The 12,470-nt window shown below is 41.6% G+C and overlaps 1 protein-coding gene across 1 annotated transcript in view; it reads left to right on the forward strand.

Moving 5' to 3' along the window:
* Positions 1-946: 946 nt before the first annotated feature.
* The window catches only part of SAMD3 (sterile alpha motif domain containing 3), a 42,965-nt gene continuing 31,441 nt past the window's right edge, over positions 947-12,470 (forward strand). Inside the window, exons 1-4 of the mRNA XM_007190842.2 lie at positions 947-1,040; positions 1,719-1,899; positions 2,256-2,261; positions 5,069-5,167. Of these exons, the coding sequence (XP_007190904.1) occupies positions 962-1,040; positions 1,719-1,899; positions 2,256-2,261; positions 5,069-5,167 (365 nt within the window). The 5' untranslated portion in view covers positions 947-961. The remainder of the gene's footprint in view (positions 1,041-1,718; positions 1,900-2,255; positions 2,262-5,068; positions 5,168-12,470) is intronic.

Genomic DNA, 12,470 nt, shown 5'->3' on the forward strand with positions numbered 1-12,470 from the left:
GTAAAAAAACAAGGATGAGCTGCCTAAGGGAAATTAGAAAAATTATTGTAATTGGCATATTGTTTTAAGTTTTCTAAGTGGTAGAGACGAATAGTGGCATACAAACATAACTGAATAGTTAAAGAATATATCTTGCAAACTTTGTATACTCGTTTCACTTACAATTATTGACATACTGAATTGTCTTCACATTTTTAATCTACCGACTAATTTTTTTTAAGTTTTCAATCAACGTGTTAGTTTGTACTAGTTATTTTACGAATCATAATGGTGTTCAATAAAGTTCTAGAACTGAATGGAATATGTAAGAATATTATTGAAAGGAAGGAGAGAAACAGATTCTCCTGAGAATTTGGCTCCTACTTCCTAATCTTGTTAAAGCAAAGCAATCAGAAGCAGCTGCAAGCTCTCTCTCCTCCATGGGGAGCAGCAAGGGGTTAACCAGTCTTGGTTTACTAAGTATCTTTGTCAGGCTTTTATCTGATCCTTCCTCCCTTCCTCCCCTGCCCACCCCTTTTGTAAATGTCAACAACTTCCTGATGAGCCTGGTAGTGGTGAATTTCACACCTTCCTTTTCTTTGTGAAGAAACCTGGGTGTTAATGGTACAGGATTGGGTACCATTGTATGACTCTGGCCGTCTGTGAGTAAAGCTGAGGGATGCCTGTGGAAAAAAAGTAGGAGAAGGTGAAGAAATTTGAGAAATGAGACCAGGAAATAGGTTCAAATTGGTCTCATTTTTTAAAAGAGTGTTTGTTTTATTAGCAACTTTTAAATGTGTATTAGGAAAAGAATAATTTTAAAGAAGCTTAGCATTGAGAGTCTCAAAGAGTCTGGCAAAGAAAGGGCTGAGATTAGAGCGCTGATTGGTAAAAATAAAGAAATAAATAGAAGAACAACAGTCAGAAAGAAAAACTGAAGACTCCTCTTTTTATTCTACAGGTGTATTTACAGGCTACAGCAATGGAAACTTGGTCAGTTGATCAGGTCTGCAGTTGGTTGGTGGAGAAAAACTTAGGAGAGCTAGTTCATAGGTTTCAAGGTGAGTTGTTTACTTTCAAAAATGTTAATTGAGCAGCTTAGATATTGAGTGTCCTGTGTTATTGATTTTTTTTTTTTTTCCTAATGCATGTGAACATTGATGTGGAGTTGCTGCAGTGGGAAACTCATTTCTCTACTGACTGTAGCAGAGTTTGCGTTTGACCTAGTATCCACGAGAGAATCTAATATTTCAAAAGGATCTCAAATAAGATAAATCTTGAGTAACTTAAAATACATATTTGATATATGCATTTGATACTGCTTCTGTCTATAAATATGCAGCTTGTGCATTTTTTGTGCAGCGTTGCGTAGTGTTGGGTTTACAAGTATGGAATATTGCCTGGTAGGTACCATGAAGAATACTTTTCCGAAAATATTTCTTCCTTATCAAAACAATGTCTGTTAGAAAGAATCGGGAGAGGGGAGGCATTAACGTGGAAGTAAAAAGTTTTTATTGTGACTCTAGGTTGTGGTACTTTCTTAGGAGCAAGCATGTATTTGGAATTATGCAATATTAGTGTTATACTTTTGTCAAAAGCACAGATAATTTTATAACTGCAGAGCACAAGTTTAGATGCATCTTTTAATATCGGAAATAATTCTGCCTGCTCAGAGTGCCGTGTTTTACAGTGCTTTACCCAGCAGACAGGTAGAGACATTTTTTTTTCCTTTTTCCCAGAGGAAGAAGTAAGTGGGGCCGCTCTTCTAGCGCTTAATGATCGAATGGTTCAGCAACTAGTAAAGAAAATTGGGCACCAGGCTGTTCTAATGGATTTAATTACAAAATATAAGCAGAAGAGTCAAGAACTGAAGTCCCCTGGAGAAACAGCCCTGGTCACGCAAGCAGAAGCACCGCCAGAGTAAGTGTTCATGAATGGCTTTATTTTTGCTGTGCTCTCCTGATGATGGCTGTAGCGTGACATTTGGGGTTTAAACCTCTTTGAAAATTGTGGCCATTTTCAGATTGTGTGTACAGTGACACTTTTTGCAAAGTTTTATGAGTCAAGGTACTTTTTTTTTTAAATGCACCAGTTTTTTAAACACTGACTCCGTTTGTTAAGGAAGACCTATAAGCCCAAAGTTCCTACATAGAAAGCTCTATAACAAGCAGTTAAAATGTACATATAACACCAGCAGAAATGAACTCCTGCAGCTTAGGTCTTAAAGCTAGTGTTTGAGAAAGGCATCTTTTTCTGCTCCTTTGCTTTTCCCAAAGCTATTTGTGTATTTATTTATTTGCCAAGGATTCCTTATAGTAACTAATTTATATTCTCCTCTAGAGGCCTTCATAATATAATTTGCTAAAGACTCTTGCTGCAATGGATTTTTAAAATTTCTCAAGAGTATTCTTGGAGTACTGAATGCTATGATAGCATCCCACAAAAGTCATGTAGAAAAATTTGTGATGGCTTTGAGGTTTAGGGATGTTTTTGTTTGTTTTTTATCACTGACTTCTACAATAAAAAGGAATGATGACAGGAATTATAAAATTTAAAATTTCACTTTGCAATTCTATGCCCCAGGATCATCTCAGGCATTCTGTTTTGGTTTTTCTGTATTTGAGACTTTTGCAAGGTTTCTAAGTTTAAATAATTACTGCAGACCAATTATTAATTTTTAAAGTAAGATTATGATGTTTGGTGAAATTCATTCTAAGTTTTTACTTTAAGTTTTTCAGGTTATATCTGTCAAACTATATATTTCTGTCTTGCTCTGTTATAAGCAATACAATGTTAGAGAGACCTGGCTTAAGTAATTTGACTTCTAGAATATTTGGATATTTGGGACAAGGAGGGGGATAGGTAGACTTGAAGGAATGGTCCACAGTTGGTCTGGAGATTCTACCATCTGATTTATTTGAAGGATTTCTTCTAAACATTGTTTTGACATATCTATGTAAAAGATATGTGACTTTTGTTGAAGTTCCCATTGTATGTTTTTACTCCTTTCCAGCAAGGGGAGGGTGTAAACCTCAAATAGAGCTCAAAGTAATTTCCCAGCATTCTTGGATGAGTTGGACTTTTGAGCTGGAAGTTCCCCTCAGTTGACTAGAATCTTGATATTGCCTTAGGCAGAGCTTGGAAGAAAACAGACACCCTTGTTTCCACTGCAAATCAGTTTATAATGTTCTCTAGTAAATGAGAACTAACTGGACTGCCAGGAAACCCGGGCATCATTCCTGGTTCTACCACTGACTTGGATTGATTATGTTAAATGTTGACACTCCTGTTGCTTCATCTGTAGGTTGTGAAAAGTAATACAGTACTTAACTCCGTGTTAATTCACACTGATCTTAGGAGTATCACAGTCTTTGAGAAAATCTCTCCTCCTTCTCCCAGACCAAAATAGTCTTTTGCTAAATATTAAGCTGTGTTAACCTGGTTAAGAAAGCCATTTTCAAATGTAACCAAGACTTGGAACACTGGTTTTCCAGGGACTGAGTGGGGGCTTTTCACCCAGTAAATAGTTGACTCTAAGGTTTGTGTTGTCTGGCATTCAAATTAAATTATTCTGCTGCAAAATCACAATTGCAGGTGGGTTTATAGGTAGTTTGTTAAAATGTTTATTGGCTATATTTGCTTATTGTCAAATATATAGTCACTTGACAAATATATTGTCCTATGGGAATCATGATAATAGAGAAAGGTATGAGAATATGCTATTTATTTAATACGCTATTTAATTAAACCCTTTTAGGAAGTGCTTAATAAAGATAGGAAACTCAGCGTAGTAAAAAGAACCCTGAAGCTAGGTATTAAAACACTTGATTTTAAATCCCTGTTCTGATATTAGCTACTCATCTAACCTTGGAGATTTGCTTGACTTTTCTTAGTTTCAACTGTAAAATGAAGTGAGTAGAATAAATGATGCTTAAGACTCCTTCTAAATGGTTTATAAAATAGCATTCTAGATCAGAGATTGCAGATGGGTTTCAACTTGCGTATAAATTTCCTTTAATGGCTAATGGTTGCCTGGTATGTTATTTTGAAAAAAACTTTACAGGCCACATCTGGACAGGATATTTGGCATCCTATTCAGACTTAGGCAAATGATAGGAATATGTAATAGGTAGGAGTATCTGCAGTTGCTTTTTGGTGTCGTTCTTGTTGAAGCTGGTAGAAAAATCACTGGACAGGAAGTTGGAAAGTTGGAAGTTGGAAAACTGAGGTCAACTGGTGTTGCTACTAAGTAGCTTGTGGTGGTGAGCAAGTTGTTTTCCTTTCAGGGCTTTAGTTGTATCATTTAGAAAATGAGGGTGTTGGGCTTCCCTGGTGGCGCAGTGGTTGAGAATCTGCCTGCCAATGCAGGGGACACGGGTTCGGGCCCTGGTCTGGGAAGATCCCACATGCCACAGAGCAACTAGGCCTGTGAGCCACAACTACTGAGCCTGCACGTCTGTAGCTTGTGCTCCGCAACAAGAGAGGCCGCGATAGTGAGAGGCCCGCGCACCGCGATGAAGAGTGGCCCCCACTCGCCGCAATTAGAGAAGGCCCTCGCACAGAAATGAAGACCCAACACAGCCAAAAATAAATAAATAAATAAAATTTAAAAAGAAAGAAAATGAGGGTGTTTGTTAGTGAAGTGTGGTTCAACGATCATGAAATTTTACACATAATAAAATGTCCCCCAAAATGACAGGGAATAGAGAAAGGATCTGACACAGAGTTCTTTTTTTTTTTTTTTTTTGCCAAATAAGAATATTAACCAATAAAAGTGCATTCTGTCATCACTATTATTTCATAAAGGAAAGGATTATCATAACACCAATTATAAATGTGATGGATTGGGGAAAACAGCAGTGTGAAGTGGCATTGTCTGTCTCCTGGCATGTATGAACTGAGTGAGATGACCTCAGAGGATTTCTCTTTCAGTTCTCTCAGTCAGGACTCTAAAGTGGAGCTTAAAAGTGGACACAGATCATAGTGTTTCTACGGGCTGACTCCTACTCTCTGTGAGAGCCTCTATGAGAGCAGTAGCTGTGACCCCTGTTGAATAGCCCCTGACCCACCTTTTCTTTCTTGGTGACAGGGATGAACAGTCCTCCAGTCGTGGGGAGCAGATGCCATCTTTCTATCCGGTTGAAAACCATAATAATGATCCGATTGACCAAAGAGTACTGAAACAGAGGTGGGATTGACGACTTCTAAACATTTGAAATCCAAATGATAATATTTGCCTTTATTTTTATGACGTTTCGTGTGTTTAAATGTATTTCTGAGTGGAAGCTATTTGTTTTTCTGGAAGGGATTTTTGTAAATCAAGTGATGAAGTTACTTGGTAAGAGGTGAAGGTTAAACTTTTTGATCTTCACATTGAAAAAGTAAAGTTTTGAGATGATATCATGCATCTTTCAATTACACGTTGTTAAGGAAAAAGATGATTTCTGTGCCCTACACTGTCCAGAGTGATTGGCAGTAGCCACAGAGATGGAATTTATTCAGTAAATAGTGTCCTATAGAATATGCCTTTTGTGGAGTCTTTGAGTTTCGGATTTGAGTTTTATAGTTGGTGTCTTAACTCGACGGCTCCTGATGGAAGCACTGCTTTGGTAAACATTTCCTCATATTCCTACACTGGGATTTGGGGCTGTAGTAGTTCAATATACAGGCTACGCTGGAACAGAGGAAAACTATAGACCTAGAGAACCAGACCCAGAAATGTGGCGCTCAGACGAAGTTCTGAGGGGCACTGTAGGTAAGATACGGTCCGAGAGTCATGGCGGCCTATGCAGCACTTTCCAGCCACCTGGCCTGTGCCGTTCACCCATCACTCGTGATACCTATTGTTTGCAGCAGCTGATGAGCAAATGCTTTTCGTTAAATGTACTGTCACTGAAAGGAGAGATGTCAGCTGGCGTAGAAGAATAGTCAGGCAACAGTCAAGCCAGGGTGTGGTCCTTTATAGTTTTTACAAGCCCTTTACGTTATCATCTTGTTTAGTCCACACAGAAGTCCTGCAAGGTGGGCATTATTCTCTTTTATGTGAATGAGTTAAACTGAGATTTAGAGAAGTCAAGGGGCTTCTAGCTAGGTTTCCCAAATGGGCTGTTCTCACCTCAGCACAGAATCTACCGCCATCAGTGTGGGAGCTCAGGGGACCAAAGACAGCAGCCTCAGCCCCTGGCTGCCTGCCCCCAGAGGCCCCGTGAGTGCAGGAAACACTGCACCTCTGGTCAGAAGCTCTTGCAAATGGGCTTCAGCTCTGGGCGTCCTCTCTGTTCTCTTTCTCGCTCCACCACCTTCAACCTCTCACTCTCACCCCTGGGCTCAAAGTCTCCAGCTGCCCAAGATGTCCCAGTGTTAGGGTCCATCTTCCTCCGTGCCATTGGTTCCCATTCGGGGTGGTGAGCGAGGAGGTAGAGGGCGATGTCCTACGTGGTCTTCCTGGTCTGAACTATGGTTCAGAAGATGTAAATACATTTTAATGGTGGCTTCATTCACCTCCTTTCTACTCATGGGAGCTTGTTGGTCCCAAGTGCTGTCTTGGATGTGGTGCCAGGTGTGCGGAGTCGGCCGTGCGTCCTCAGCGACCCCTTCAGGAAGCTGCCAAAGGCAGCCGGGCCTTCTCTGACTGTTCAGCAGAGACAGGAAGAGCGATGATTAGTCCCAGTGGTCCAACCCTAATACCGCTGTGAATCAGTATCCAAACTGCAAAACAGGAATAATAAACACAGTACATTCCTCACAGTGCTCCTGTGAGGACCACTGTCTAAAAACAGGTAATACCTGCGCGGTGCTAAGCACAGTGGAAGCACCTGGAAAGCATTCAGTGTACCGCCATCTACGCAGCACTGCTCCAGGCAGTAATCCCACGTGCCCGAGGACTTCTTTCCTCTCCCTGCTTGCTGCCTGTGGGAAAGGAGGATGCCACCTTCTACAAGTTCTCTAGGTCGTTTCCCTTCCTCAGCCCTCTGGTGATATCCCATTCTCATACGGTCCTGTGATGCTGGCCAGGCAGGATTATTATTCCCCTTTTTTTCACGAGGCTGATCGAAGACACAGCCTTTGCTTCAGGGTATGTCTCATTCTTTATAGTGTCTAGCATGGAAAAAAACAGAATTGGGTTAGACATGGAGAGAAATAAGAGGGTTTGGAAACCAGAGCCAATACTCTCGTATCTTTCTTCTAATCATAAAGTCTCTCCTAATCTATATGACCACCAAGGTACCCATCACTATCCACAAGCACCGCAGAGTTAAACGTGTCCAGCAATGAGCTCATGTCCCTTGCCTTAGCATATATATAGGTGTAAGAAATGCAAATGTACTCAAACCCAGTGCCCTGGGTACAGAAGCACTGGTGCTGGGAAGCCAGGGGTGAAGCTGTCCCTCCCTCTCGTGGATCCACATGATGGCTGTCGCCATCTCTCTTCTGCCTTCCTCATCCGTTTCAGTCCCTTGCTTCTTCCTGTGAGGATGGGTTACCCTACTACTCATGGCTGCTCTGCCCCGTTCAGACTGGCTGGCCATAGCACTGCCTCCAGAGGAAGTTCTCCCTGAAAACAGCTCAGCTCGTTCCAGCCAACGGACTCAGCCTTTCAGTGTTGCTTAGTTCAGTATCTGGGGAAGAGGAACTGAGGGGTCTCCTGTGGATCAGATGTCCCCTCCTGGGCAATCAGCTATGTGTGGGCCGATGAGGACAAGGCAGGGGTACCCGTTTTAAATATTTTCACTCTGGTCCTGCCCTTTGTCCAGGGCTGTGGAATGGAGTGGGACAGAAGATTCTCTCCCTTCCCAAGTCCTGTCTCAGACAGTGGTTCCGTCATCCAGCCGTGTGAGTTAAAATCACTGGAGTCACCCTTGATCCCCTCCTCCTGCCCTTCTGCCTAGGGTGCTATTCATTCAACAGGTGTTGATTAAGAGCCTATTGCATGGCTCCTGGGTCAGGCTGTGTTGTTCCCTTCCCTCCCCTACCTGCTCATTTTTGAAGACTCTGCTCAAAATCCCTCTGTTGGAAGGAAGCCCCTCCAGTGATATTCCAGGTCTGGCAAGGTGCCCTTCTATGTATAGCATCCTCTACGTCTCTCTTGCTTCACTTGTAAAACTAGATGATGGAACTGATTGCTTTAAAGTTTGTATTCCTTCCTTAGAAGCACCTCCTGGACAAAGACTGTACCCTTCTGTCCTTGTAAACACAGCATTTGGCATAGTTCCTGACACACAGAGGCTAAATAGGAGTTTTTAATTGAAATGAGGACGCATGGTCCAATGAAAGACTGATTATATCTTCATGGGACGGGATAAATATTCGAATAACATCAATTTCTCTTTAGACCTTTTTGATACAATTCCTGCTGAATATGCTAATTTTTTTAACAGAATTAAACTCCAGGAGTTTATGCGCCCCTCACACATTAACAGGCTAGAAAGCTGATGGTTGGCTACTGCTTTCACGAGGCAGGGAGGGATGCTGGACCAAGTGCCAGCTTTGGGGTCTCACACACCTGGGTGGGAATCCCGACCCTTCACTTGTTCTCCAGGTGGTCTCTGAACAATGTGTGATGGGCACACCCACCTGCTCGTGAGATGACAATTAAGGTACTGGCAGCTGTCATCACACCATACAAGGTGGCCGTCATCATTCTTGTGATATTTTTTTCCCAAGTTCCCTAAAATGAACATGTGTTTTCCATCCAGATTATTTGCAGACAAGAAGTCAAAGAAGGCTCTAGAGGCAGGACATTCACGTGACTGTGGCCCTTGAAAAGATTTTCCCAGTGGATGAATTCCAAGTCCCAAGGAAACACTAGGGTGCTGTGACACAATGCAGTTTTCTTTGGTGATAGATGACCCCGTGCTCTTTACCGAATTGCTTAAATGCCCTTTCTTAATGGAAGGCTTATAAGGTCCCATCCTCAACATGTGTTGGTGATCCTTTAGAAAGACTTTTTTTCCATGCTATTCTTCGTTTTGCCTCTACACTATTTGAAACTGTTTGCTTCCCTTTTAGTACCTAGTAAGGCATGAAATCAGATAAACAGGTAGAGGTTTCCTAAATGTCACTTTAAAAACACTTGGCTTGAACTTTAAATATATGCATGCAGATATTTTGCTTCAGCCTTTGGGTGTAATTATAAATTAGTCACAGTTTCACTCATATTAAAAAATTATTTTAACGATGATTTTTTTTCTGGGTCTGGCTACTGCTGTAAGATGTTGTAGAGTGATCTTACCCACCTGCCTATGCTCAGGAGGGAAAATGTCAGTGGGTCCGCACTTGATGTATTGTTTGTAGTCACTGCCACACACACAGCCCAGAAAAGGGGCAGCACACTTACGTATGCATCTTATCCAGCACGTCGTAACAAAGGGAGGTTCAGTGAATTGCACCAAAGACAACATAGGTGATAAATTATCACATTTAGATGCTGAATCCCAGGTCCGTGAAACAACAAGCATCCCTCAGAGTGAAGTGCAGGATCCCACATCTCCTACCCCACAGGTGTAGAGAACACCCCATACCTAAGGGTTGTGTGTTTGGAAGTGTTATATTGTAACTCTAGTCCTTGATTGGAGATTCCCAGTGTACATTAACATAGTAAAGGCTATGAGGAGTCCTACAGTAAGAAAACTCCTTTCACTCTGTCTGGCCCAGAATTCTTTCTTTGTGTAACAGCTATTAACATTACAGGAAACACCTCAGGAAATACTGACTTAAAGATGTCTTACTTAAGTCAGGATTCATTCATTCATCCCACAGTAGATACTTACTGAGTGCTTACTCTGTGCCAGGTACTGGTAGACACAGAGGATACAGGGGTGAGCGGAGCAGACCAAGCCTCTCAGCTCACAGAGTTCACGGTCTAATGGTGGGGGGAATAACAAATACATATGATATTACATTGTAAATATGTTTAAGTGCTATGAAGGCCAATAATGCCAAGAAAAAAGGGGGGAATAGAGAGTGAGTGGCGTGTGTATGTGCATATGTGTGTGTTAGCTACAGGAGGGTTCTATTCCAGATGGGGTTTTCAGTTAAGTCCTTCAACTTTGACTAAGTAATGCTTGAGCAGAGACCCACATGAAATGAGCTAGAACCGAAATTTCCTTCAGTGGAAGATATCTGTGGACCCAGCCAAACAGGAATTACAAAATCAGGGACAGTTGGGCTGGCATGACTGATAAATAACTCTCTGACTCCTGCCCATTCCCATTAAATCTAATGGGATGTCTTCGGAGAGATCAAAATAAGCTGGATTTCTAGCCTCTTTTTCCCTTTCGTTCAGTCCAAAAGTTACTAAATATATCCCATGAGCTAGGTATTATATGGACAGTGGGTGAAGCGGGGGCAATTTTGTCCTTGCCTAGGGGCACTCAGAGTCTGACAAGAAAGATACATAAGTTAATAACTGCAATACTGAGAAAGAGATGCAGAAATAGATATGCACAGGGTACAGAAAAAGCACAGAAGAAGGATAAATAAGACTTTCAGGGAAGTGAGTATGGAGAATGCCCCTGGGGGAAGTCTGCACAAAAACCGAGGGAGGATTTTGAAACATGATTAGAATTTCATCTGAAGGAAGATGAAACAAGAGAAGAAAAGGACATTCACAGCAAAGCAAACAGCACGTGCAAAGGTACAGGCACCTGAAACGGAATAGGGCATTCTATTTGGAATAAGTATTTTTGGAATGTGAGAGATAGAAGCAGAGGAGATGGACTTGCTGGGAATGGTGAGAGGTGCTGTTAGGGAGGTAAGGAGCCTCTGTGCTGTGCCCATGGACAAGACAGTGGTTTTTAACCTTGACTGTACATTAGATTCTCCTGGAGGACTTAAACAAAATTTAGCAGAGCCCTAGACCGTGCTCCTCAAACTCTAATGTAATGAAAGGTCACCCAGGAATCTTATTAAAATGCAGATTCTAATTTAGTAGGTCGGGGTGGGGCTCAAGATTCAGCATTTCTAACAGAACCCCTAAGAAATGCCAAGCTGTCCTAGGACTACCCTGTGTAGTAGTAGCAAGTCATTTCTGGAGGTGTACAACAGACTGGATGCTTGTGTCCCTCCAAAATTCATATGTTGAAACCCTAATCCCAATATGATGGTAATTGGAGGGAGAGGACTTTCGGGAGGTAATTAGGTCATGAAAGTGGACCCCTCATGGATGGGATTAGTGTCATTAAAAGAAGAGGCCAGAAAGCTAGCTAGCTCTCTTTCTGGCAAGTGAGGACACAGCAAGAAGACAGCCTTCTGTAAACCTGGAAGAGGGCATTCACCAGGAACCCAACTTTGCTGTCACCCTCATCTGGAACATCCAGCCTCCATAACTGTGAGAAATTAATGTTTGTTGTTTAAGCCACCCAGTTTAATGGTAATCTGGTATAAATCAAGTTACTTGAATCCTTACAAATAGGAAACTTTTATTTTTATGACGCTACATAGTGGAGGAACTGGCAAGCCACAGCCTAGGTGACACACAGTTGGGAGAAGACTGTCAGTCTTTGTTTTTTTTTTTTTTCCACGAAGCACATAAAACCAGCACTCTGGGCCAGATTTGAGAAGTGAATTTTACACCTCCATCTCCGTTTAGAAGTTGCTCTGAGGATGTATGCTGTTCACTGCGAGGTCAGGATTCAAAAGCTAGTTGTATACAGGTAGATTAATAAAAAGCTGCCCTAGATCCATTCAACCCTGAACTACCAGATTTTGATAATTCTGAACTACAAAATAGTAGTCCTCAACCATTTTGCAACAATTGTGTAGGTAATGTCTCATTACTTTTTCTTTGGTATGAATGAGGAATTAAAAAGAAAGAAGAGGGACTCAGACATGATAGCTCCATGAGATCTGTTTTTGTGACTGTCATGCTAATAAGTGTAAATATTGAGGGTAAAAGCCAGAAGTTTCTGGGTCTTTGTCCATCTCTCACTACCAAGAAGAATTGGGGAATAGGAAGAAATAACAGATTTATGTATTTTATGCTTCTTTGCTTGATAAGTCAGGGCCCCAGAAGTTCCTGGGTTCTTGAATCTCGCATTGGCAAGCAAGGACCGGGAGGATTTGAGAGGTGCCAGTTTGTGTCACAGCAGAATGCCTGATGCCATCTTTACCTCTACTTTATGCTTGATTATGTGTTCACACATGCCTTTCAGAAACTAAATTCTTCTGGAAGTCTCGTAGATTAAATAGCAGCTGTGATAGCCCAGAGCTATAAAACATAAATTAAAAGCAATCATCAAAATGCTGAGAATGTGGAGCAAACATTTCCTGAATTAGTGGTGGTTATCATCAGTTGCAGCAAGAAAGCAGCATTTCCTTCATAGTTCTTGCATGTCTTGCAGTGACATTGTTCACTATTTTCAGAGATGGCATCTCACCTTGCTCATTGGCATGTATCTCTTTATTGGGCTTTTCAGAACGTCTTGTTTACTTTGTTTCCTTAGCAGTGGAAAGTCTTGCCTAGGTGAAGTAAAGCAGGTAATTGTCAGGGT

Source organism: Balaenoptera acutorostrata, chromosome 14 (assembly GCF_949987535.1).
Source record: "Balaenoptera acutorostrata chromosome 14, mBalAcu1.1, whole genome shotgun sequence".
Classification (NCBI taxonomy): domain Eukaryota; kingdom Metazoa; phylum Chordata; class Mammalia; order Artiodactyla; family Balaenopteridae; genus Balaenoptera; species Balaenoptera acutorostrata.